This window comes from Hypanus sabinus, chromosome 9 (assembly GCF_030144855.1).
Source record: "Hypanus sabinus isolate sHypSab1 chromosome 9, sHypSab1.hap1, whole genome shotgun sequence".
NCBI classification, from domain to species: Eukaryota; Metazoa; Chordata; class Chondrichthyes; order Myliobatiformes; family Dasyatidae; genus Hypanus; species Hypanus sabinus.
The window spans coordinates 112,916,098-112,942,733 of record NC_082714.1 but is presented as its reverse complement, the minus strand read 5'-3'; the positions used below and the strand labels follow the sequence as shown (position 1 = coordinate 112,942,733).

Genomic DNA, 26,636 nt, shown 5'->3' with positions numbered 1-26,636 from the left:
CCCAGTTCTCATCCACAGTCTTTGTTCAATCATCGAACACTGTTGTAACACGTGGTTATTCGAGTGACTGTTACCTTCCTGTCAGCTTCAACCAGACTGGCCATTCTCCGCTGACCTCTAACAATGCGCTTTTTGCCCACAGAACTGCTACTCACAAAATATGTTTTTTGGGTTTTTTTTGCACCATTCTCTGTAAACTCTAGAGACTGTGGTGCATGAAAACTCCAGAGAATCAGTAGTTTCTGAGAAACTCAAACCTCCTCATCTGTCACCAAAAATCATTCCACGGTCAGTCACTTCGATCACATTTCAACCCCATTCTGGTGTTTGGTCTGAACAACAACTGAACCTTTTAGCCATTTCTGCATGCTTTTATGCTTTGAGTTGCTGCCACGTGATTGGACATTAATGAGCAGGTGTATAGGTGTACCTAATAAAGAGGCCACTAAATGTATTTTAAAATAGGAGGAGAGAACTTATAATGCTCCTTGTAACAGAAGACAAAGGAACGGCGCAAATTCACAACAGCAGTGCTGAAGAGACCAAATAAGCCATGATTATTTAGCTACTGAAGATAATGAAGTCCCCACAGGATTGGGCTGCATGCTTATTTCCAGTCATGTGACTTCAGCAAGGCCTGTTGACAGGGAAGCTGAGGCATCAAGTGATGCCTAGTACTGGCAGGGCTGGGGTTGTGCATTAAGTGCTCAGCTTACTGACTCCTTCATCAAAAGCTCAGCTTTCTGACTCTTTCACATGCTCAGACATCAAGAAAAATGCATTCCAAGGTTCAACAAGCTGTTTATTTATGTAAAAAAGCATTCAACATTAGAATAATTTAACTTCAGTTACATTGTTTAAACTTTAAATTAACTAGTATTAAAAATGAGTTTTCTTTAAAATACTGGTAATTCTGTATAAAATAAAATCCAAATTCAGTCAACAGATAAAATAACCAGCATGACAGATGAATCATCTTTGTAGTCATGAGAACTTGAATTAGATATTTCGGCAACAGCGAGTTGCTTTGCAAAGTCCTCGGACTCAGGATTTGCTCAGGAGCTCAGAGGTAGATGACCCTGTCCACATACAGTCACCTGTGTGCTAAGCTGAGAATCAGCAATGCAAATAAAATTTCATATTTTACAATCCAAGAGCCCAAAGATGTCATTAAAGAGATGTTAGAATGACTGAAACGTGAATGAAGAAAAGGACATTGAAACGATTGAGATGAGATTGGAGGAATATTTAGGAGAGATGTCAGAGGTAGTTTTTCTTTCCTACAGTGTGTAGTTGCTTGGAATGCATGGCCAGGGGTGATGATAAACTTGACAGATTGGGGTTACTTAAAGGATTATTAGATAGGGTAATGGATAAAAGAAAACTGGAGTGTTATGGGCAGTGTAGGAGGGAAGGTTTAGATGGATCATGGAGTAGGTTAATATAGGTTGATACAACATCTTGGGCTGAAGGACCTGTCCTATGCTGTGGTGTTCTATGTTCCCTGTGATGGAGATTTAAGTTTTGTATAATACTGACTCACTTTATTAGACAACCTGCTATTTTATGGTCTCATTAGTGGGAATAGATTATCAGCAGATTGATGATGAGTAACATCACTGAGGTACACAAAGAACTTGTCTGTCACTGCAATGCACCCTGTGCATTGTAATATTGATCAACGGCTGGACGTTCACATCGCCAATACTCCAAGGGAAATCTCTCAATACTGGTCCCCAGTAGAAGAGAACACGAAATAAGAACAAATAATATGCAACAATCTGCCTTTGTGTGAACCATACTCATCATGGTTGCTAGCAGAATCTATTTTCCCCACCATCTATAAAGGAAGGCATATTTGAATTCATGATACATTGCATACTAGGTGTTAGTAGTATATTCCACTAATAATCACATGTATCATTCTTTATACTCTATCCTCCACAGAGTCTTTTTGAGTTTACATCTGCTTCACAATTAAGTTGTGTGGCACAGTAGTGTAGTGGTTAGCACATTCGCTTTACAGAACTAGCGATGATCAGCTGGGGTTGGATTCCCACCGACGTCTGTAAAGAGTTTGTACGTTCTCCCTGTGACTGCGTGGGTTTCCTCAGGGTGCTCCCATCTCCTACCACGTTCTGAAGACATACAGTTCAAGATGATGCTACATTGGCACTGGAAGCATGGTAACCCTTATGGGCTGCTCCCATTGCATCCTCAGACACAAAATGACACATTTCACTGCTCGTTTTGATGTTTGATATAAATGACAAATAATATATCTAATCTCTGTGACATAAAGCTACAAACCTAACTTTAGAATTATGCTGCCAATTCAGCAAACTGACTCAACCTGAATAAGCAGGGTAAATTAATTTATCTTTTACAGATGATTTAATCCTTTGTTTCAAATGACATTTTAACTTTACTCATATTGTCATCTTTTGCCCTTGATAAAGCATTTGCAGAAATTTCTTACACTTCAATGACAACCCAGTAAAATTGAAACCAAATGAAAACATAAGGATTGTGCTGCGTTGCAAAAATTTAACAGAAGAATATAAACACTATAAGTTATAGAAAAAAACTTTTCCTCCAGGGAATGTTTGTCTCAGAGCTTAAAAGTTTGCTTTGCAGTTCAGTAGGAAAGGGTTAATAAATACCACATGGGTAATTAATAGTAACTATCCATTTTTCAGAAGTACTGATATTGGAGGAAGTCAAAGTGCACTGAATGGGAATGGATTACAATGTCCAGTGACTTTGGTTCCTAGCTTAGTAAATTAAACACAAAGTACTTGTCTGTAACTGCAATGCAACCTGTGCATTGCACTATCGATCAATGGCTGGACATTCGCATTGCCAAACATCCGTGGGAAATTTCTCAAAATTGCTCCCCAGCAGGAAAAAAAACTGAAATAAGTATAACTAACCTGGAACAATCTGCCTTTGTGTAAAATATACACATCATGGTTATTAGAAGGATACACTTTTCCCCATTTTCCAAAAAGAAAGAATTTAGGCTGTCCAGCCAGCATGCTGATTCAGCCTGAATAAATAGGGTAAATTAATTTAGGTGATGATTTTATCCTTTGTTTCAAATGGTATTTCAGTTTTACTCGTTTCTCATAAGTAGTTGCATGAATTTCTTTGACTTACGAAAGCTCAGTAAAATTGAAACAAAACAAAAACCAAGGATTTTGCTTTGAGGCACAAGTATAACAGAATAAATTACAGAAGAAATCTCCCTCCAGGGAATGCTTGTCTCAAAATTCAAGCATTTTGCTTGCAGTTCAGTAGTTGATGATGAATATATCCCACGTAGGTAACACGATAGTTCCTGTCCATTTTCCAGAAGAATTGATCACGGAGGAAATAGAAGTTTGCTGAAAGGGAACAGATTATAATGTTCAGTGACGTTAATTACTGGTGTAGTAATTTAACCACCATCTATCACACCCCATTTTACTCTATGTAAGTACACTCAGTGGCCACTCTATTAGTTACGCTTGTACACATGCTCATTAATACAAGTATCCATTCAGCCAATCATGTGTCAGCAGCTCAATGCATAAAAGAATGTAGACATTGTCAAGAGGTTCAGTTGTTGTTCAGACCAGACATCAGAATGAGGAAGAAATGTGATCTAAATGATATTTTCCTTGGAATAATTGTTTTTGCTAGATAGAAGGTATTTCCCGAGGCTTTCACACACAACAGTCTCCAGAATTTACAGAGAATGGTGTGAAAAACAAAAAAAAATAAATCCAATGAGTGGCAATTCAGTAGGTGAAAATGCCTTGAGAGATTAGAGGAGAATGACTAGATTGGTTCAAGCTGACAGGAAGCTGTCAGTAACTCAAATAACCACGCATCACAACAGTGGTGTGCAGAAGAGCATCTCTGAATGCACATTTTGAACCTTGAAGTGGATCGGCCACAGCAGCAAAAGACCACAAACATATATTTAGTACCCAGTTTATTAGCAAAGGATGTATCTATTAAAGTGGCCACTGAATGTGTCTTCTGTTTTATGAGACAATGTTGGTGTAATGGTTTGATCGTTGAAACTGTGATCTTTCTGATAAACTTACTTTGGTGCATGAATACAATATTGGGATCAACAGGCACATGACGGAAATCATCATAAATATGTCGGATCCTGTCCACAGTCCATGTCTCCATGTTAAACCTGGATATTAGAAATAAAATGCACAGTCAAGTTCAATGTATATGTAACTCTTCCATTGACAAGGTCACTTAATTGATTATAGTTATACTTAAGAAACAATTCCAGAAATACTGGTATTAGTTTAAATTGCATTATTCTGCATATGTCCTACTGAAAGCACACGTGACCATAGTGTACAACTGTGAACCCTCCCTGCAACACAGAAGTTTCTTCCAAGATTACCATGACCAATGTTAGCTTCACTATTCATTGTAAACATTCGTGGTCCAATCTGAGGAAAGTGGTGAATATGACAGACAGAGGAAATAGTATATTATATGTTTTAAATTTATTTTTGGAATCTAAGATAGACAAAATTTATTGTCCATCCTTAATTGGTTGAAGTGAATTGCCATCTTGGAATTCTCCAATCCTCTGGTGAAGATTCTCCCTCAGTATTGTTGAGTAGAATATACAAGGATTTAGACTCCGAGATAATACAACATTGTCAATGTATTTCCAAGTCAAGATACATAGTCCCACATTCTGAATGGCCTTGTCTTTGCTGGTGGCAGAGGTCCTAGGCTGCGAGCTGCCCTTACAGTAGCTACGGTGAGCACCTGGAGTGCATGTTGTGGTGATGGATAGAATAAAGTGTTCATGATACACTGTCTTACAGCACTTGTCAGTTTTTGTGAGGTTCTCACTAGGTTTGTGGGAGGCGTTGGACACACCTGAATGTTGAGTTCAGGGGCTGGCCCACCTGACATGCTATTGGAGGTTTGGTTGGGAGAAGGACCAGTCAAGACACATGAATGGAGTACGTTGAGGGGTTGAAGGAAGAATATGTTGGACCCCAATGCATTGGTGACCTAAACGTTCTTCAGAAGTTAAGACTGAGGCATAAAACTTGTTGCTTACTGTAATTTTATTGTGCTACAAGAGTAAAGATGAGGAAAAGAGAAGAGGCATAGTGAGACACAAAGGAAAAAGAGAGATGGGAAAGACTAACAGTAATGTGATCTTCTCATGTAAACTACTGATCACCAAAACTCCAACAAAAATTCCATTGATAACAGTTAACCAATGAAATAGCCAGATTGAAGCAATGTGCACCTGCCACAGAACACAAGAAGTTTCCAGAAAACTACAGAGGCAATTGGAACCACTGGAAAATTCACTGTACCATTACATGCATAAAGGCTGATTATATAAAAATACGAACAAGAAAGTTATGCAAGAAAAATAACAATTCTACATTCCAGTCCAATGATACCCTAATGCCAAGATAGCTACTTAAAGGAAATTTACTCATGAGGAATCGAATGCCTGGGGCCCTCTTTATGCTGATATAAATTTCACCTTTATGGTTAAGAGCTGCTGCATTGTGAGTAGCCAAAGTGAGTCTTGCATGGATACAAGGGTTTTGCAGAATCAGGCCATTTGGCCCTTTGAGTCTGCTCTACCATTCCATCATGGCTGATTTATCATCCCTCTCAGCCCAATTCTCTTGTCTTCTCCCCTTTGATGCCCTTGCTAATCAAGAACTGTTTGGATAATTAGGGTTTATTCACATCAGACATACTGGGAACTTGTGTTGAAATTGAGGACGTGTGTTAGGAAATATCCAGTCACATAGAGTAGTTAGTTTGTTGTTGAAATTCACTCCCATAGCATGTAAGAGCATACTCTGAAAGAATTTCGCAGTTTTTAAACTTCTACACATAATGCTCACCTCCAAACCTTCTGCCCACCGATCAGCTGCACATTCCTTCGGTTTATCATGAGACCACCAACTAACCGGTCCACTTGCTCATCGATGCCCAGTTTGCTGATATCTTTGGGATAGCCCTGCAGCAGCCGGGTGTCGGAAAATACCCAGTACATTCTCCCTGTACAATAAGTAAAAAGAGAGCTTAATCTAAGGTAACATCTCACAGTGCAAAGTGTTGCGATGCATTAAGTATTTATTTGGTAAAAACATAAACAACAATATATAGGCATGTGTATTTTCAAGTGAATTCTCTTTAAATTTAAAATGGTGATCATTGAGTTGAGTGGCCGAGTTCAGGGTTACACCTAAGAAGTTTTGCCATGGCTGAGCAAGACTTTTATTCCCAGCTATGAAGAAAACAACTTATGCTCAAAGAAAAGAATGGTGAACCTAAAATGAAGCATAATTGTTTGGGATATATTGTCTGACAATAAGTAAGTAGCTTGCTGTTATTTCTGTCTGACTCAGAGGTTGTCTGCCTTTTAGAATATTTCCTGATCAATAGTTGTCAGTGATTCCCTGTTTCCATATCAACATTCAGACTGATTTATGAGAAACAAAACAGATCCATTCCACAAGTTAAACTAATATTTTAAAAGTATTTTTCTAACAGAAGATAAATTTTCTGAAGCTCTTAATGTATACTTAGTGGCCTTGTTATTAGGTACAAGAGTGGAAACTCCCCATCTGGCACTATAATTATTCCACGGTCAAAGTCACTTAGATCTCATTTCTTCCCCATTCTGATGCTTGGTCTGAACAAAACTGAATGTCTAGACCATGTCTGCATACTTTTATGCATTGAGTCACTGCACATGTTTAACTGATTAGATATGTTAATATGCAGGTGTACCTAATAAAGTGACCACTGAGTATATATTGCTTCCATTATCTTAATTTACCATTAGTGTGGCCCAACTACTTTGTAATACAGTTGTTTAACAATAATTCAGGCAAACCTGAGAAAACATAAACTTCCTGGCTGTATGGATCTTGAAAAGCAGCATCGATTTTGGAAGGAGCTTTTGGCCACAACTTTGCAATTGGAATTGGTCCTTTGATAACCTTCTTCTTTGTTGCAAGTTTCCAGACATACCTAAAATAAATGAAAAATAAGATCCTGACATTTATTCAAGGCACCATGGATATGACCAGCAAGAGCTGCACTTCTCCATCGCAGACAGGAGAGGGCAGTAAAGAGTTTACTGCAGTACCAGATAAGTCTGGAGTAGTTTAGCAGATTTTTTTTCCCTCTGAAAGGCAGTATGAACCATATTTTGGTAATGCTTGTGTAATTTCATAATCTTCATTACTGAGATTTGTCTTTTACTGTAAATTCCAGATTTACTTAATGACGATTTTGAATTCCCTACACAATCAGGAAAGTTCAACAGTCCCTATACTTTCTGAGGAGGATGAAGAGAGCTGCTGTGTTCACATCTATACTCAACATCATTGTATAGATGTGAAGTAGAGAACCTTCGAGTAGGCTGCATCACTGCATGGTATGGACACTACTCTGTGGCGGGCAGGAAAGCTCTGTAACAGGTAGTCTGAACTGTCCAATGCATAACCAGTGCAAGCCTATCTGCCACCAAGGACATAGATACAGAAAGGTGCTGGAAAAGGCCCAGTAACATCATTAAGGATTCCATTCACTCTTCTCATGGAATGTTTCACCCATTCCATCAGGACCACCATGCTGAAAAACAGTTACTTACCCCAAGCAGTAAGGCTGATCAACACTTCCACCTACTAACCCACCCCTCACCAATACTATTGTATCAATTCCTGTCAGAGTCACCTTTTGTACAGACACTCTTGTGCCTAGCATCACTTTATTGACATACATTTAATCTGTGTACAGTATATAATCTATCTAATAAGTTGATATTTATTGTGTTTTTTACATTAGTGTGTTCTTTATCTTTTTGTACAGCATTCGATATGAAACAACAGCTATTTTGTTCTCCTTTACACTTGCGTAGTGGAAATGGCATTAAACAATCTTGAATATCTTTTGAGGTGAAACTTAAACCCAATTCCCTGGATCAATGGTCAAAGCCACTGGGATCGAGGACAGCTTTATTCACCATTTACATTTACAAGCATTAGGAATTTGCTGTGGTGTGCAAGCAACAAAATGCAACATTCAACCATTATAAAGAATAAATAATTATACAAAAATAAGTTAGAGGTTAAAGAATGGGTCGCAAATAAATGTGCATACTGTGAATACATAAATACCAGCATGTGTTTACAACGTAACAGTATTATAAAAAGTGGGTTAACGTATTTACAGAGCAGTGCAGTGACTGAGGGGCTTGGGTGGAAAAACTAGAATGGTTGATCAGATTAACTGCCAGAGGGAAAAATCTTTTAAGATGGCATGAAGTTTTTGTTTTGATATTCCTATAGTGCATTCCAGAAGGAGCTTTTGGAGAAGGCAGTTTGCTGGATGGGCAGTGTCTGCAATGATTTTACCTGATGCTTCTTCGTCCCAGACATGTACAAGTTCTGCAGTGATGGTAGACTGCAGCCAATGACCTTTTCTGCTGTCCTAAACATTAGCTATAGTTTCTGTCTATTGTGAGAGGGTGCTGCACCAAATGGTTGATGTGAGGATGCTCTCTAAGTTGTCAGTGTAGAATTGCGCTAGTATGTTCTAGGGAAGACGGAATTTTACCATCTGACACAAGAAGTACAATTTCTGCCAAGCTTTTTTGTTACTGAAGGAGAGAAATGGTTCTCCCACCTGAGGTCCTGTGAAATAATGATGCCCAGGAAGCTGAATGTTGAAATCATGCTGACTGTAGAGTTGTTAATTATGAGTGGGTGGAGAGGGGATGTATTTCTCTTGAAGTCAATATATATCTCCACAGTTTTGAGGGCATCAGTTCCAAGTTGTGATTGCACTAAGACAACAGTCTGTTTACTTCCTGGTCCTCTAGATGCTAATTCAGTAATTGAACCGGTAATTGAACTCAATGCACTACTGTTGTCCCACAGCCTGAATACCTTGGTTTCCTCTTATATTTATAAAGCCAAGAATCACTTTTATATTTCCCTGTGTTTCCCCAGCTGAAAGTAATCTTTCAGCCTTAAGTAATCAATAGATAAAAGCAATGATTGCTTACCCGTTCTTGAAGAAATGGAGTGTATCCTTTATACTTGCAATGGCATCATATATGTCAATGCTACAGATGTCTATGAAAGGCCGAGCTGTAGTTGTGGGGGGCACATCTGTGGAAACTGGTGCAACTGTTGTTGGATTTGGTTCTTCTTTTGTTGGACTTGGTTCGTCTTTTGTTGGACTTGGTGCCATTGTAGAGGTAGTTGTAGAATCTTCTTTAGCTCCTGTGATCAAAACAGAAGAATGAAAAAGTGTCTAACATACCTGGCTTAATATTCAGATAAAAGACATTGTGCTTTTGTTTATTTGCTCTATAGAATTAACCATACCATATAGATGCTGTATTCCTGCAACATCATCCTTGGACAACTTGAAGTTCTCTATGTACTTGTACATTGGGTACATCAGTGCATCTTTGACAGATGAATGATCCAATCCGAGAGAATGTCCAAACTCATGAGCTGCCACCAAAAACAGGCTGTACCCTAGACAAAAAAAAGGCAGATAGATTTCCACTGCTTATCTGTTACTTGTCATTCTTGGGACACCAAATCAAGCCGATAGATTTTAGTCGTTTATTCTTTACTTGTCATTCTTCAGCCTGTACTACCCCTGTCTTCCAGTCAGCATCCCCGCACAACAAAAAAAAAGCCCAAAAACTTGCTGGTCAAAGTGAAAGTAATCAACGTTAGGCTCATGACTCATAGGATTTGACCATGTTTTGAGTATTTCATCCAAATGATCAATTTACAATACTTAGCTTAAACACACATTTCCGATTCCAATTCTGATTTATACATCACCACACTCGGAGGAACAACACAAGAACACAGAGCACAACAGGCGTCAAAAGCAGAACATTTAGTTTTGCCAGAAGTTGTAAAACTGATTATCTGTGCGCTCTTTTCAGTCGTCGGAAACTAAACACAGAGTAATTTCCCTGCTTCCTTTGGTAAGGCAAATGAAGTCCACTGCAGCTTCAACTAACTTGGCTGACTCTGGGACTTGAAACTAACACCTTTTTAATCTCTGAATACCTTATTGGGCAATGAGCTGCAAAGCAAAATATTTTGGGATATTGCACAAGTTTATAGTTGAAATTAAACAGCATTTAACTTCAAATTTACACAACTCAGGAAAGTATGGAAGGGATTTGAAGACATTTCTTTTTCTCATAGATACACTTGGACTCAACATCTACAGAATAGTGGTAGTACGATGACTCGAGTGGAGTATGATCTTCTCCTGAGGGGTTTGTCTATTGGTGGCTGCAGAGGCCAATCCAGGATACACATATTCTAGTGCGAGAGCAGGTGGTGGCTGAGGTTAGCGGCTGGGTCTTTTGGTTGTTGAGAGAGAGGGAAACAAAGAGGAAATGAGAGGGGGGGGTGAGAAAGCAAGGGAGAGAGAGAAGGAAAGAGGGAGAGCAAAAGAGAGGGAAAGAGGGAGAGAAATAGTGAGTGAGCAAGAACGAGAGAAAGTGAGTGTGTGAGAAAGAGAAAGAGACAATTACTTATTCTTAAATTTCTTGCTCCACATTTTGACTCCTGCTGCCTAGAACTACCTCTCATTACTCAGGTGAGTGGACATGAATATTTTCAAAAGACTAACACAAGGGACTCAGACAGACTGTTGGAGGAACCCAGTGGGACGAGCAGCATCAGTGGAGGCAAAGGGATGGTTAACATTTGGCTTGAGACCCTGCATCACGGTTCCTTTTAGAAAGGATAACTCTATTGTAGATGTCCAATTTTAGTTAACTTGCACATCGGTTCTCTTGTCGTGGTCCAATTCTAGTGCATCACCCGAGAGTTCAAAATGCTCCAATTTTCAGTGGAAAGTTCAACATTGTACAAATTTAAGTCAAGTAATTTTAACTGAAACAAAGAAACTTTTAGTGGGAGTATGTAGCTGGAATGTGCAGCAACACTTGCGGGTTGCCTCAGCCCATCCTCACGAGTGTTTGCTGTAAATAAAAATGACACATTTCACTGTATGTTTTGAAGTACTTGTGACAAATAAATCAGAATCTGAGCTGAGTCGGTTGAACAGCATCTGTTGGTGGGTGATAGGGGGAATTGGAAAGGAATTGTCGATATTTTGGGTTAAAACCCTCATCAGGTTTTGACATGAAACATTGAAAATTCTTTTCTCTTCCCCCAGCAGATGCTGCTTGACTCACTGAGTTTCTCCAACAGATTGTGTGTTGCTCTGGGTTCCAGCATCTGCAGTCTCTTCAGTCTCTACGTGATTTTACCAGCTTGTTGCAAGGCACAGTTCACCCGGCTGAGATTTTATTATATTTTATTATCTTTGCAGAGCGGTATCAGAAAGTGAGCAACAGCGGAGAGTAGATTCGATACTTGCCGGCATCTGGGCAGAAGCCCCACTTTTTGTCCTCGTTGAAGTTGCTGGTGGTTGCACACCAGAGCTTCCCATCCGATCGACCGTCGGTGGTGCACTCATTGTACTCTTTCCCAAAGAATGTGAATGGAAATGCACATCTATCGCCATCAGAATTTCCACCTACCACAGCATCAGCTGCAAGAATACAATGTGACAGGTGGTGAGGTGGGATTAGAGGAAAGATAGGAATCAAGAGCTCAATCTAAGGTTTCAAGGTCTGCCAAGCCAGTACAGCATGTATGAAATGATTGAAGCATGAATTTAAAAACTGGCTAGAGAAACCAATTCTTTACTCAAAAGACCATAGCCATATGCATTTATATTAGGGAAAATAACGAAGAGAGAGAAACAATAATAATTCAGATCTTAATGAGGTGACTGTGATGTCAGGAGTCCAACTTCTCATCAATAATGCAGTGAAGCATGCTTCTTAAGATCCAACATTTGGCAAATCATGATGCAATTGATGAGGTGCTTTTTTCTAAATATGAAGAATTACCTGGATTGGGACAGAAGCCATACTTTTTATCCACATCATAGTTGCTGGTGGTTGAGCACCATTTGAGGCTGTCACTGCGACCATCTGATGTGCACTGATCGTAACTCTTGCCATCAAATACAAAGGGGAACACACAAGGTACACTGTCACTATTTCCACCAAAGGTGTAGAGCACTAAATAAAAAAATGAATGGGAATAAGACAATTAAATTAGTCGTTAGTCAAGAGACTTTCTGGAACTCTCAGCTGAAATATTACTAGAAGCTCTTTCATGTAAGGGTGATGTTACTTCAACTGATTAAATAATGATCCAATTCTGAGATGGTCACGGACTTCAAGTCTATCTTGTTCACTTTTGAAACCTATAGCACATATGATAGTGTTAGATCCTGATATTTTGTCATCCAAAGGTTCTTCAGAAATTAAGAATGAGGCATTAAACTTGTTTCTTACAGCCATTTAATTAAATGTTACAAGAATGAAAAGCAACAACAGAGAACCAAAAGGTCGAAGAAAAATCAAAGGAAATAGCAGTCAGACTGGAGATATACAAGTTTCAGTGATAGCAATTAGCCTATAGGGTAGCCAAATTCAAGTGGTTTGACACCTGCTACTGAAAGCTGAGATGTCTCCAGACAAATACAAAAGCAATTCCTCTATAATTACAGGAAAATCCATTAAACAATTACATGTATATGTGATTATATAAAAATACAAGCAAGCATAGGAAAATTAAATTCCAAGGAAGGTAACAATTCTATACCCCAATCCAACAGCCAGCATTTACTAACCATTTATTGGCCATTTGTTGCTTGGCTAAGTGTTGATAAAATAACCAAGTTCGATCATATCTTCACATTCTATATCCCAACCCATGGGCACTACAGCACATACCATATGGTGGCAATTACTGACAGTTCTTTGGTTACCATCTTATCATTTCTACGATTCTAAAGCTGTTCAAAGAACACTCAACTATGTTACAGTTTGTCTGGCTTATAATATGTATTCAAAGTCATTGGGTATTAAAAAAGGGGCTCAGGGATGTCATCAACTCCAGAGAACCTGAAAGTTATAAGCATTTATATTCTCTGTGATGGATCCTTCAAGATGATTTAGATATTATTGATATAATTGCATGTAATAAAGATTGGTTATTATGAGTGTGAAACAGTTAAAAACCACATGATTGAATCAGTATATATTTGTAATCTTTTATAATATTTGCAACAGTTCAACCATGATGATTAACAATGCAGAAAATTGAAGCAGAACTCTAGGATGATACCAGATCAAACTGCTGTGCATCATATTAGATTCAAATCTCAAGGGAAATTTATTATCGAAGTATGTGTATGTTACCATATACTGAGATTTTTTTGTGTGCAGTTTCAGTAGATACAAAGAAATAGATTTGAATCAATGAAAAACTACACACAAAGATCAACAAGTAATCAAAGTGCAAAAGAAGATGTAAAAAAGACAAATAATTAAGTAATTTAAAATAGATAGATAATGCTGAAGACATAAGTTTGGAGTTGTAGATTGTCAGCCACTGGACTGAAAATAGAGAAGAGCCATAGTAAGACTGTTGGCTTTAACATGGGGTGTTAGAGTTAACAACTTACATCCTTGTGGGCAGAATCCATACTTCTGGTCTCTGTCGTAGTCCGGGGTTGTGGCGCACCAAAGATACCCGTCAGATCTTCCTTCTGTCGTGCAGGCCTTGTATGTCTTACCATCAAACATAAATGGGAAGTGGCAGAAATCCCCATTGGCATTTCCGAAATGAGTTTTAACCGCTGCCAGAAGTTAAGGAAGGCGTTAGCATTGGAAGTGCTCCCAGTAAGGTACATATTATTTCTAGGGGATGCAAGGTTGAAGGACAGAGGACATGCTGTTTGACGAGGCAGATGTTGAGATGTTTTCACAAGTGGGAGAAACTTGGCTGAGGGGTTACAGCATTTGGAGGTCGTCACATGAGAACTTTTTCATACGAATCTCTGGAATTCCCTACCCCCAAAGAGTTATGCAGGCCAGATCATTAAGGCATTGAAGAAATCATAACTTTTTAAAAGACAATGGATATAGATGAGCTATGGGAACTGGGGCAACACCTGCTCTTACGTTTTCAAGTATTCTACCGCTTAGTCTTCTGAATGATTCCAGGATTGAATGGCTTGTCATATGAAGAGTGTTTGATGGTTCTGGGCCTGTATTCACTGGAGTTCAGAAGAATGAGGGTGGCCTCATTTTAACTTATCAAATGGTTAAAGGCCTTGATAGAGTGGATGGGGAGAGGATGGTGGGAGATTGTAAGACCAGATCCTCAGAATATAAGAGGATCTTTTTAGAACAGAGATGATGAAGAATTTAGCCAGAGAGTGGTGAATCTTCGGAACCCTTTGTCACAAGCAACTGTTGGGCCATGTCTTTATGTATATTTAAGGTAGAGGTTGATATATTCTTGATTGGTCAGGGATATGGGGAGAAGGCAGGAGATTGGTTCTGTCAGGAAAATTGGATCAGCAATGATGAAATGGTGGGCCAAATGGCCTAGTTCTGTTCCTCTATCTTATGGTATTATGGTAATTATCATAAATCTTTGGCAAGACAGTGAAAAGGTCATTGTGTTTAAGATTAGTTACCTGCTCCTGTTCCCAAGGTCCAAAACTCATCATCATCAAAATGGGCATCACCATGCAGACTGCCGTATATGTCCTTTCCAGGTGGGTAGGCGTGTGCCAACAGACCATCTTTTCCATCAAATGGATATTGGTCTCCATGCCCTTCAGAAGATATAATGGAAACTTATTAACAATACAGATCTAGAAAAAGGGATCTAGACATCTACAAATCCTTATAACAGGCATGCAAGGACAATATAAGAGCCCAGCTAGCAAATGCTGGTGGAAGGCAAAGCTGGGGTAAGATCTTAGAAGTAACTAAGTCCTTCTTTGTCCTAAATTCTGAATCAACATAGGATTAGCAATGGATCATTTTGTTCTCTGTTATCACGGATAACTGTAATACTTAACACCATCAGATTTCAGTGCCCATGAACTACCTTAATATTCCTTTTTGCACTGTCCACTTATTTATTTTTGTCTAATTAATTAAAATCTTTTATTTATAGATACAGTGCAGAACAGGCCCATCCTATCCAACAATCTGCACCATGCAGCAACCCACCTAGTTAACCCGAGCCTAATCACAGGACAATTTACAATGACCAATTAACCTACCAATCAGTACATTGTTGGAATGTGCAAGGAAACTGGAGAAAACCCATGTGTTCACGAGGAGGATGGCCATACTCCTTACAGACAGCCCCAGAATTGAATGCTGAACTCTGATGTGCCAAGCTGTAATAGTGTTGTACTAGCTGATATGCTACTGTTTCACTCCATTTATCTAACTATTTATTTATTTATCTAATTATCTTTTGTCAATTGTAGTAACGTTTTATGTCTTGCACTGTACTGCTGTCGCAAAACAATAAATTTCATTACGTGCGTCAGTGATAATAAACTTGACTCTGATTCTAATTCTGATTCTGCTGATCACTTAGGTTAGCCCAGCTATGTTTAAGGATTCATTTATGAGAAGCTGCCAAATATTTTCAGCTTGTCACCAGTAAAATGCACCTTTTGTAGTTAGTCTGAAGTAGAAAACTCACAATTTAGTTTGTTTATTTAAAAAAAAAGTGCTGTACAAATTGACTAAATAGAGAAGAGAAAGCTTGTGGAATTTTTGAGAAAGATGGAGCCTGACTACTCACATTTTCTGCCGAATGAAATCATGATGTCTGCTTCTCCACTATAAATTCTAGTGAACTTCAATGGGGTGATATCACTCCATAGTTTAAAAGCACGGGCAACTGCATCGTCAACGACTGCTGGATCCAGGTCAGGTGTATAGGATACTATTCTGTTTAAAGAAAATAAAATCGTTACAACAATATTACAGATTTCAGGTACAAAAGAGATTCTGCAGATGCTGCATATCCCATATAACACGCACAAAATGCTGCAGGGACTCAGCAGGCCAGGCAACATCTATGGAGAGGGGTGTGTGTGTGTGTTTCCAGATTTCAGGTCACTTCTTTTCAATGTCGTGGAGGATGTTGATCTTGTTCTGTTATGTCACCGAAGCACTATTAGCTCTGCTCAGTAATTTTGCTTTGAGATGGGATTCTTGTTGGTACAGGTTGAAGTGTTAAATGTAAATGACATGCTATAATTAAGACAATTCAGCAATATCATTGTGGTTGGTACAGCCCAGGCTAAATGGTTGTGGCTTTTTAAACTGTAGTTGCTAAATTTCCCTCGTGCACCCATTGCATTTCTGTTATTGCTGTCGCAATCCACTGGGTCTTATCTCCCTTGTAAGGCTCTTTATCTTACTGCTGTCTTGCTGAACAATTAATAACGTACACTTAACTCAATATTTTGACTGCCAATTGCTTAATTTAAAAGTACTGGAGGTAGAGAAGCCTGAAGTCCCACATCCTCAGGTTCAAGAACACCTATTGACCTTCAGCAACTGGGTCCTTGAACCATCCAGCACAACTCATATCACCACAGTGAGCAACGCTATGAATGTCATGATTACTTTGCACTAAAATGGTCTCTTTTTGGTCTAATTGTGTACTTTCCTTTAAAAATTGAGAATAATTTACATCTATGGTATTTTTCTTGTGAATGCTGTTTATAAGATGCTATATGCCTGTGACATTGGTCATATATGTACTTGTGAAAAAGAACCTCGGGGTTGTAGGTGATGACATGTATGCACTCTGATTATAAATTTTACTTTGAACTTTGATATGGCAATGAAATTTGACTTTCACACATGACTTTCATCCTGTTCAGTTGGGCACTCAAGAAGTGACACAAATCACGAGCCAAGTTTAATGCTGGGGGATTACTTTGTAGGAATTGACTGGACGTTTGAGAGTGCAGGTACGGTGGGGGCAGCCATTGCTGGGAGTGGACGCTGCATCAAGGCCTGATAGTGATAGATGATCCTATGGTTGGCTCCATTACTACATGCTGTCTGAAACGTCGAGGATGAAAGCAGAAAACAAACGGGTATTCAGTGCCATCTGCCTGCAGTTGATTGGTCTCCCTCTCATCTCACAACTGCTGTTGGGCAGGAGATGCGGGAGTCTTGGATTTCACACCGCCAGGTTCGGGAGCAGTTGGTGCCCTGCAACCACTGGGCCTCTTGACGGGCTTCACTCACCTCAGTGCTGAGCAGTCTCCTCACCTGTGGACTTGCTTTTGGGGGTCCGCAGTCCATCTTCTAAGTGGGTTTGTTTACTTTTTGCCCAATTTGTCATCTTTTACAAATTGCATATGTAGTAGTCTTGTGTTTTCAGTGAATTCTATTGCATTTCTTTGTTTTGTAAGTGCATGCAAGAAGATGAATCTTAAGGTTTTATAGGATATACAACCTTTGATAATAAATTTGAACTTTGAATTCTTCCTCTGCTGCACTTGTTGACAGCTTTCATGGTTTTCCACTGAAAATGGAACACCTTTATGCCTCTCCTCAATTTTTCTTGAATCTAAGCCATTTTCTTCATGTACTCACCTGTAGGTTAAATCAGTGTGATCCCATTTTTCATCATCGAATGTCTTGTAACTAAGGACATCAGGGACTCCACAGCGTGGCTGTTTCATGGCATTGAGCGTTTCCTTATCAAATACTCCTGTTTCGGGCAAACTTAATTTCTTTTGCATAGCTCTGATGGAAGATTTTAGACTAATCAAGGAATTGCTCGTCCCTTTTAAATTCACATAGCCAAATCTCTGCAGGTAGTTCTGTGGACAAGATTCAGAGAGTATGTTTTAAACGCGAGAAAGTCTGCAGATCTGGAAAGCCAAAGCAACACACACAAAATGCTGGAAGCACTCAACAGGTCAGGAAGCACCTGTGGGAATGAATAAACAGTCAATGTTCCAGGATGAGATCCTGCTTCAAGTTGACTTATCTGTTCATTTCCAGAGAGCATGCTTGTTGTGTTTTCCAGGGTAACAGTGCACTTGGCAATGAACAGTACTCCAATATACAGCTTGCTTCATATTTGTGTATATGTATACACACACACACATGCACGCACACACACACCCAAATGCATATCTGCAGACACGCGTGTGTACACACCAGATACAATCTATTTCAAATTAGATAACATTGAGCACAGCTACTGGAGGAGCCCGCACACAGTCTCCTTCTATACCCTGTTGAGACTTGTGGGAGCTGGCACAAAACAAAAGCTGGCCACTGCTAATCCGGGAAGGTTAGCCTCCACATTTCAGCTGGCCGTGCTGGATCCGTGTGTGTGAAAACCCTGCTGCTTACACAACCTACATTCTCATACATTTGACATGACCCCTCAGCTACAGTTTGAACAAAGCTTCCGTGCTCAAAGCGTTTCGCTGCTGTCACTGTCCTGTGCACTGTGCCTAACTGCATCTGAAACAGGTTAGCATTGAAACCCAAGGGCAGGCACAGGAAGAGCCACAACTGGCTTGGCAGAAGAGCCTGCATTCGTGCTTCATTGTTCTACAGAGTTAGAGATGAAGCCATTCAAACAGCTAGGAAAATATGCTCTCTGGAATCTAAATATTGACATGAAAAATGAAATAATGCTCCATAGTTAGGTTACAAGAGTTCATTTTAAATAATTATTCAAGTTACAAATACTAACGTGTCATCAGGGTGCTGGATTTTCATGGCTCCGGAGGCAGGCTGATTCTAGGTCAGTATCCCTAACTGAGGCATTGTGGGAGAACATAGAACTTCGGGAGCAGTGGGCTAGCTGCTGGCTGTGTGTCTAGAGATCTGAACCATTTTAGGACCAACTCTCTAGGCGCAGAGCATGTAAAAAGTGACGCAATGGACTTTTAACATCATACATTAGCGAGTTTTTTGTTATGTCTCCACTCTCGCTGTGAAACAGGGACACCTCTTTTTCCCTTATTAGGGAGAGAGAGCCTATGGAATGTCAAATACCAGGTGAACGAGTAGTCTTTGGGGTACTGCAAGGCTGTGGCTTTATTGATGCTTTGTTACATGCTTGAGTGCTTAGTGGGGGGTGCTGATGCTTTTTGTCTGGGGGGGGTCATTGCTCTTTCTGCTGCTTGTGCGTGGCAGTGGGAGAGATGGGGGGCTTTGGGGTTCTAATGTTTAATTGTCATTCATTCTTTGGGACACTGTTCTGTTTTCGTGGATGTTTGTGAAGAAATGGAATTTCAGGATGTATATTGTATACATTTCTCTGACTTTAAATGTACCTTTTGAAACCTATTGACCTACTGAAATAATTGTTTTGATTTATTTTCAGTTTGAATTTTCAAAATTGCTCAGTACTTGGAACAATAAAAAACTGTGGCTTATTGAAAAGAAACACCTGCAGAGATTTGCAAATCTGAAATGAAAACTGAGCATTACATTTTTGCTATGATACATTTATGCCAAAACATTTTCTTCCATTCGAAAAAAAATCATTTCTTTCTCCATAGATGCTGCCTGATCTGTTGAATATTTTTATGTCTGCTGTTTAATGCAATTATGTAGCATAGAACTTTCTTACATTGAACTCCAACTACTGAAGTCTTGAAAAAAAGTATGAGATAAGTAATTCATAGCTTTGCCTTGCGGTAATAAATTCTATCCAGAGAAGCAAATACCTTTCCAAATTATTGTATCTTACACACTTTAATGAACTTATTATGATCAACAGAAATACCTTCTTGGCAATTGAGGCATGGGAGTAAAAATTAATACTTGCCAGTGTTTACTGATTTTATTAAATGGTCCTGGCAAGTCCATGCACATTATAATTCCTGGGGTTTATGAAATTCTATGTTGGGAAACCACATTTGAATAATTGGATTTTTGTTGCTTTACCAAACGTAGCCAATAACTGCATCCAAATATGCTCAAATATCCAAACTGCATTCTTCATTGAAAGTCTAGATTGATTTATGTTTCTTTCAGCATTCCTCTTCCTTTCAACAAGCTCCTTATACATTAAACAATAACTCCAATTGTGATCATATCCAAAATCCAAATTGCAAATGGTCAGAAGCTGGAACAGCCGCCCATTGAAGGTCCTAAAATTGTTACACAGCTGAGGCCAGGGACATGAATCAACTCCAAGAGCATTTGGGCTGACCAGCTGCAGGATACGACAGAGTCCTCCCCATTATTGAGCACACTTGCAACAAGTGCTGCCACAAAAAGCAGCATCCATCATCAAGGTACCCCCACCATGCTCTCTTCTCACTATTACAATCGGGCAGGATGTACTGGAGCCTTAGGCCTCATAACTCCAGGTTCACGAACAGTAGTTACCCTACAACCAACAGTTCCTGAGCCAGGATGACTTCTCACCTCAACACTGACTGACTCCACAACTATAGACTCATTGTCAATGATTCCACAACTCATGTTCTCAGTGTTATTTATTTACTTATATAATTTTTAAATTATTATTCAAATGGTTTGTCTTCTTTTGATCATTGGCAGTTTGTCAGTATTTGTTTATGTAGAGTTCTTCATAAATTCTATTGTATTCCATGTAAGTGCCTACAAGAATTTGCAGATTTTGAAATGGACTCTATCTCACTACTTCTTTTCTATTTTTGCTCTACTTATTAAATTGAATTTTTTTATACATATAGATATATATATACATTCTAATTTACAGCTTCTATTATTATGTATTCCAATGTACTGCTGCTGCAAAACAACAAATTTCATGACATATGCCTGTGATATTAAACCTGATTCTGATTCAGAACATGAATCTTGGGGTAGCATATGGTGACATATGAATAAACATATTTATAATAACTTTACTTTGAGCTGGGCTTTGACTTTATTCATATGACTTATCTCTCCGAAGCCATCTTCACAACGTTCATGTTTACTGTCACCTGGCTTGTGAATGGAATGCTGATAGCAGTGGGAGCATTGAGGAGGGAGCGGGCTTGAATGGAGTATAAACACTGACAGGGAGCACCAGAACTAATAGTCAGCATTTATGGATTGTAGCTTTTAGGTAACTGTGAAATGAATACAAAAATATCCTACAACTTAGAAACCTGAAAGTCATATTTTCCAATTCACCCAAACTTTGAAGAATGAGGGGGAATTTCACTGAAACCAATTGAATATTGAAAAGGTTAGATTGAAGATGTGAAGAGGATGTTTTCTAAAGTGGGACGTCTAGGACCAGAGGGCGCAGCTTCAGAATAGAAGAACATCTCTTTAGAACAGAGAAGTGGAAGAATATTTTTTTAGCCACAAGGTGGTGTATCTGTGAAATTCATTGCCACAGACGGGACGTCTGTGAAGGCCAGGTAATTGGGTATATTTAAAGTGGATGTTGATAAGTTCTTGATTCGTAAGTTTGTCGAAGGTAATGGGGAGAAGACAGGAGAATGGAGTCGGGGGGATAAAAACAATCAGCCATGACGGAAAGATGGAGCAGACTTGATGAGCAGAATGCCCTAATTCTGCTCCTATGTCTTATGGTCTTAATGCATAACTTTATAACCATTTCACATTGATCTTCAGGTCTCTTGATGGTACATTGACTCCCATAACTTCATCTACTTGACAAGCATGCAGTTTTTCTGTTGGGTTTCCCATACAAGTTCTTCATGTTCTCGTTCCATTTTGGAGCAATACCTCACCTTCCCTTTGCCAATCCACTGCCTTTTGACATGCCAGGTAGAATTGACCTTTGCACAGTGCACAGCACATTTGTTGGCCATGGATAACATGTCCTAGCTGTCTATGAGCAAGCCAGAGCAGTACAGTATGGAGAGCAAACTGTTGCCCATGCAGCAGGCTTCCCTTCTCCATGCAACTGATGAATCCAAAAAGAACGGCAGAGACTGATACAGTTTAGCTTGGGAGAGAGCATTAAATTCAACATAGGAACTCCAACTCCAGAATTTTCCTCGGGGTTTACTCCTGAAAGCTTTCCCCGTGTGGGTACATCTACAGGGCAGTGGAGGTCTGAGATCAGAGTTTTCTTTCCCCTGGATGAACTGCCAACCACAGATGTTAAACCCCATCAGCCCAAAGCGATTGGCTTTAAGGCAACAGTAATCCACCTTTGCCCCTTTCCCTATCAGTAGAAACGGTTCCACTGGGCTTAGCAGCTAAGCCACATGTGAAGGTCAGGAGCTGGACTATTTGTACCATTGGGAGCATTTTATAAGTACTGGGCACTTATCTCCACTACCACTCCCGGCTATGACAATCTTAAGGAACCTCACGGCACATCTAGCTTTTTAAAAATCCACAAGCAGCAACTGCAGCCACTAACTGTCTCATTTCCCTTCCTCTGTGTTTACTCCCTGTGAACCTCAACCAGTATAACTGATCGAGTTAAATGGAATATGAACCCACAGTTTGTTGCAGAACTTCCAGTATTTAAACATTTTACCTTAACAAAGTACAACCAAAAGTCTCACCCATAGATAGAATCACAAATTGCTTTTTATCTTACCATTGCCGTGTCAATATCAAGCGTTTTCTGCTCCCCAGGAAACGTAAAATGCAGGGGAGTTGTCGGTGAGCAGAAGGAAATGTGTGCAAACAGAGCGAAGGTCAACACCACCTCTGTCAGCATCATTTTGAGAGCAGGAGGACGATCAGCTGGAGTCCGTGGCTCTTTGGGTGCTTCTGTTCCTTCAGCCTGGCGAATCAGTTGTATATATACACAATGAGTTACTGACATCAGAAGTTACTGGCTCAGTAAGTCAAAACAGTATGACTCATACCTTTGATGAGGAAACTCTGCTCTGTGCCAGGGTAAGAAATGGATGTCAGCATCATTCTTGCAATATTGTCAATCATTTCAATTCTCAGCTATGCACACACAATGCTGGAGTAACTCAACAGGACAGGCAGCATCAATGGAGGGGAATAAACATTCGGCATTTTGGGCCAAGAACCTTTATCTGGACTGAGGACTGCCGAGTTTCTCCAGCATTTTATGTGTGTTGCTCAAGATTTCCAGCATCCTCAGAATCTCTTACGTTTATTATTTCAATCCTCACTGTTCAAAGGATCTACAAGTTAAACTGACTCATTTATGTCAATTGAAAGCTGACCACAGTTTCATTTCAATCATTCACAATTTTAAAATTAATTGCTGTAATGTTTTAACTGTTTCATATATTTCAACATAAAGCATAAAACTTACTAACCTATAGATTTGTTTGGTGGTATATGTGAGAAACTGGTGCCTGTTCCCTGAAAATATTTGAATACTTCACAAAATAATGTCAGCTGAAACCTAATGCCATGATAATGAGTTTGAACATTCTTTAAAAGTAGTTCAGCTGAAGTAGTTTGGTTTATTTAAATCAAAAGCTGCGGGTAACCTCTGATCTCAACAAACCAAGTACCTAGATCAGGATATCAAAAAAAAATCTGTTTCTCTTTTATCGGATGCTGCTTGATCAGTTGAATATTTCCAGCAGTCTTTGTTCTTATTTCAGATTTCCAGTATCTGTAGTTGTTTTTTATTCCCCCGTCTTCATAGATTGCATACTGATCTAGCAGCCTATTCAAAGGTTGATTGGTACAAGGGGTCACAGTAATAATGTTCACTTACTGTGTCAGGTTCCTGGAGATGCTCATCACAGCTCTGTTATATTAAAGGAAATAATACAAATGCAAAATTTTGTTGAAAGAATGCCATGTTCTGTTTTCTATCCAAGCTGTGCTCTTATTTGCAATGGAAATGTTATTATTTATTCTGATTAAAGGGTATAGCCATGTATGTAGATATGCTGAAAATTATCTGGTTTATCATTGGTTTATGTTTTATCTAACAACAGTCTTTGAACCAAATAAAACAAAGTCATGCCAACCTCTTGTCTCTTGAGCACAATTCTTTAATTGCCAATAGAACTGAATAGTTGATCAATGTTTATTTTGCATCATCTCTGCATTGGTAGGGAAGGAAATGACATGAATAAATGTGGTAATGGATCTGAACATTGTAAAATTGTTGCATTCTATAAGACATTGCATTATGCTTGCAGCAACGGTCTCCAGAATGCTACATTGTTTTACCTCCTTGATAAAGAGCCCAGAGTTGCTCTCAAGTTTTAATGCTTCCACGGATGCCGCCTGATGGGCTGGTTTCCTCCAGCAGCTCATTTTGGCTCAGATCCCAGAATCTGAAGATGTTTGTATCTCTAGTTTTATTAAAACGTGCTTGAAGTTAAAAATGTAATGAATCACTAAGCATTGAAAACTATTGAACATTGAAAGGTTTAAATAAAGTGGACATGGAGGGGATGTTTCCCATCGTGGCAGAATCTAGGACCATTTGGCACAGCCTCAGATTACAAGGACATCCCTTTAGAACAAGGATGTGGAATTCCTTTAGCCAGAGGATTGTGAATCTATGGAATTCATTGCCACAGATATGATATCTGTGGAGGCCAAGACATTGGGTATGTTTGAAGTGGAGATTCTAGATTAGTCTGGGTGTCAAAGGGCATTGGGAGAAGGAGGAGAATGGGGGACAATAAATCAGCCATGGCAGAGCAGGCTTGATAGAAATTCAGTTGAACAGTAAGCCTAATGAAGATTTGCAAGTGGCTGTGGAGAATTCGATATTATAGCTGCATGTATAACATGCATGAGCCCCAAATGCTGCCACCTTTTGAGCTTTGTAATTGGTTTGTGCTCCAAATGACATGTGCATTTGGGTGAAGGGGCAGCTGGATCTCAGTTTGACAGCCTCCTTCACCTTCTACCATTGCTGAAGCTTCAGATGAACAAACTGAAGGACACAGTAAGGGAGGCTTTAAATGACGTGGTTCCTTGAATGGTTGATACAGCTATTTTTATGTTCAAGATTTCCCCTCTGCCTCAGCAATGATCTAATCACTTTAAGGAGTAATTCATACAATAATCTGTTATACAGGCTGGATGGTTGGATTACTAGACACAGTTGGGGTTACAGTGTCTGTCTCATAGAGGATCAAATTCAACGTGAAAACCATCCAGGAACCTATGATGGATGCTAGATTAATAAAGGGAACAAAAGAGTGAAAAATATTAAAGAAAAAATTAATCGCTGGCAAACCAAAAATAATCTTAATCTGATCTAATTTTTGAGGGATGCATGGTAGCAATCATCTTACAGCACCAGTGGTCACCATTCGAGCTTCAATTCCTGCTGCTGCCTGTAAGGAGTTTGTAAATACTCCCTTGACTGTGTGGATTCCTTTAGGTGCTTTGGTTTTCTGCTACATTCCAAAGGGTTAGTGAATGTGGGCTTGCTATGTTGACACTGGAAGCCTGGTGACCCTTCCAAGCTGCCCTTGGTACAATCCTTGATCGTTTAGGCAAAATGATGCATTTTGATGTTCATACAACAAATAAAGCTAATCTTTTCTTGATAAATAAAAAACTGCGCTTATATTACAACGCACAGAAAGGTGGAGGTACTCAGCAGGTCAGTCAGTATCCATGGATTTTCTCCAGTGCTGCCCTGGATGTCCTGGACCTGCAGAATCTCTCGTGACCATGGTGCACTTGCACTGAACGGTGTTTGTGATGTGGACTTATAGATAAGAATCAGCAGCAGGTCAGACAAAAGCTGTGAAAAAGGAAACTGAGCTTATTTATTTATATACAGGATACAATATGGAATGCATCCTTCCGACTTCAAGGCACGTCACCAACGACCTCCCAGCCGAATCACCAGATAATTTACAATGACCAATTACCTACTAATGGGTACATCTTTGGATTGTGGGTGGAAACTGGTGCACCCAGAGTAAACTCAAACATAGGATGGACGTACAAAGGACACCGGGTTGAACTCGGAACTCCAAAACTCCAAGCTGTAATAGCACCATGTTAAGAAGTATGCTATTGCGGCACCCAGTGTTAATACTCTGCTGTTTGAAAGCTCTTCAATCTGAGGATTCAGCAGTTTCTGATTTAAAGAACCCAAACCCTTTCAGGAGGAAGCTGCTTAAACAACGGTTGACAAAATTAATACAGATTCTTCTCCCAAGCAATTAATCTGATCAAGCATTAGATACTTTAAACTACTTTTTTTGATGCTGTTTACAGACGTTGGTATTTGTGTACTTGTGCACATTTTATCCGTATCCATACTTGACCCTCTAACTTTACATGTTATATAATTCTTTTTCTTTATAATTGTTGATTGCTGTTTTCTGTTGCGTGTCATGCTCTGACCAACACCACCGCAACTTCCTCACCCATGTAAATGGACATGGCAAATAAAGTTGATCCTTGATCTATGATCCAGATTTAAGCGATGAGATATTTTGTTGCTGCTCTGCTCATCGTTGATTAGTTACTCATCTAAATTTCCCCAGGTGAATGCACTCCAACTGCACAAGATATTGAACCCTGCTTTCCAAGCAGGTGATACAACATTAAGTTACTCCAGGACATTCTTTGGATAGGTGAGCAGCAACTCAAAATAGAGTCATAGGACACTACAGCACAGAAAAGGCCTTTCTGCCCATCTAGTCCATGCTGAACTACTATCCAAGTCCGATCTACAAGCATCCAGACTATATTCCCCCACACTCCTATCTACATAATTAACTAAATGTTG

At 39.4% G+C, this 26,636-nt stretch overlaps 1 protein-coding gene across 1 annotated transcript; it reads right to left on the bottom strand.

The window, feature by feature from the left end:
- Nucleotides 1-787: 787 nt before the first annotated feature.
- On the bottom strand, nt 788-22,720 carry mmp9 (matrix metallopeptidase 9). The gene is made up of 13 exons (XM_059980436.1): nt 22,521-22,720; nt 17,582-17,811; nt 15,765-15,913; nt 14,632-14,772; nt 13,612-13,785; nt 11,984-12,157; nt 11,446-11,619; nt 9,408-9,563; nt 9,083-9,302; nt 6,905-7,041; nt 5,907-6,063; nt 4,095-4,192; nt 788-3,386 (listed from the first exon to the last, which is right to left on the bottom strand). Exons 1-13 carry the CDS (start codon nt 22,644-22,646, stop codon nt 3,274-3,276), a joined length of 2,049 nt encoding a protein of 682 aa, XP_059836419.1. The 5' UTR covers nt 22,647-22,720; the 3' UTR covers nt 788-3,273.
- Nucleotides 22,721-26,636: the final 3,916 nt, after the last annotated feature.

What these genes read in the sequence shown, in the direction of transcription:
- mmp9 (XM_059980436.1), bottom strand. Translation starts at nt 22,646, where the DNA reads ATGATGCTGACAGAGGTGGTGTTGACCTTCGCTCTGTTTGCACACATT. An exon ending in TGGATTCTGCCCACAAGGAT is followed by an intron (nt 12,158 to 13,611) that starts GTAAGTTGTTAA and finishes TTTTTTATTTAG; the next exon opens with TGCTCTACACCTTTGGTGGA. An exon ending in CTCCATTTCTTCAAGAACGG is followed by an intron (nt 7,042 to 9,082) that starts GTAAGCAATCAT and finishes CATTTATTTTAG; the next exon opens with GTATGTCTGGAAACTTGCAA.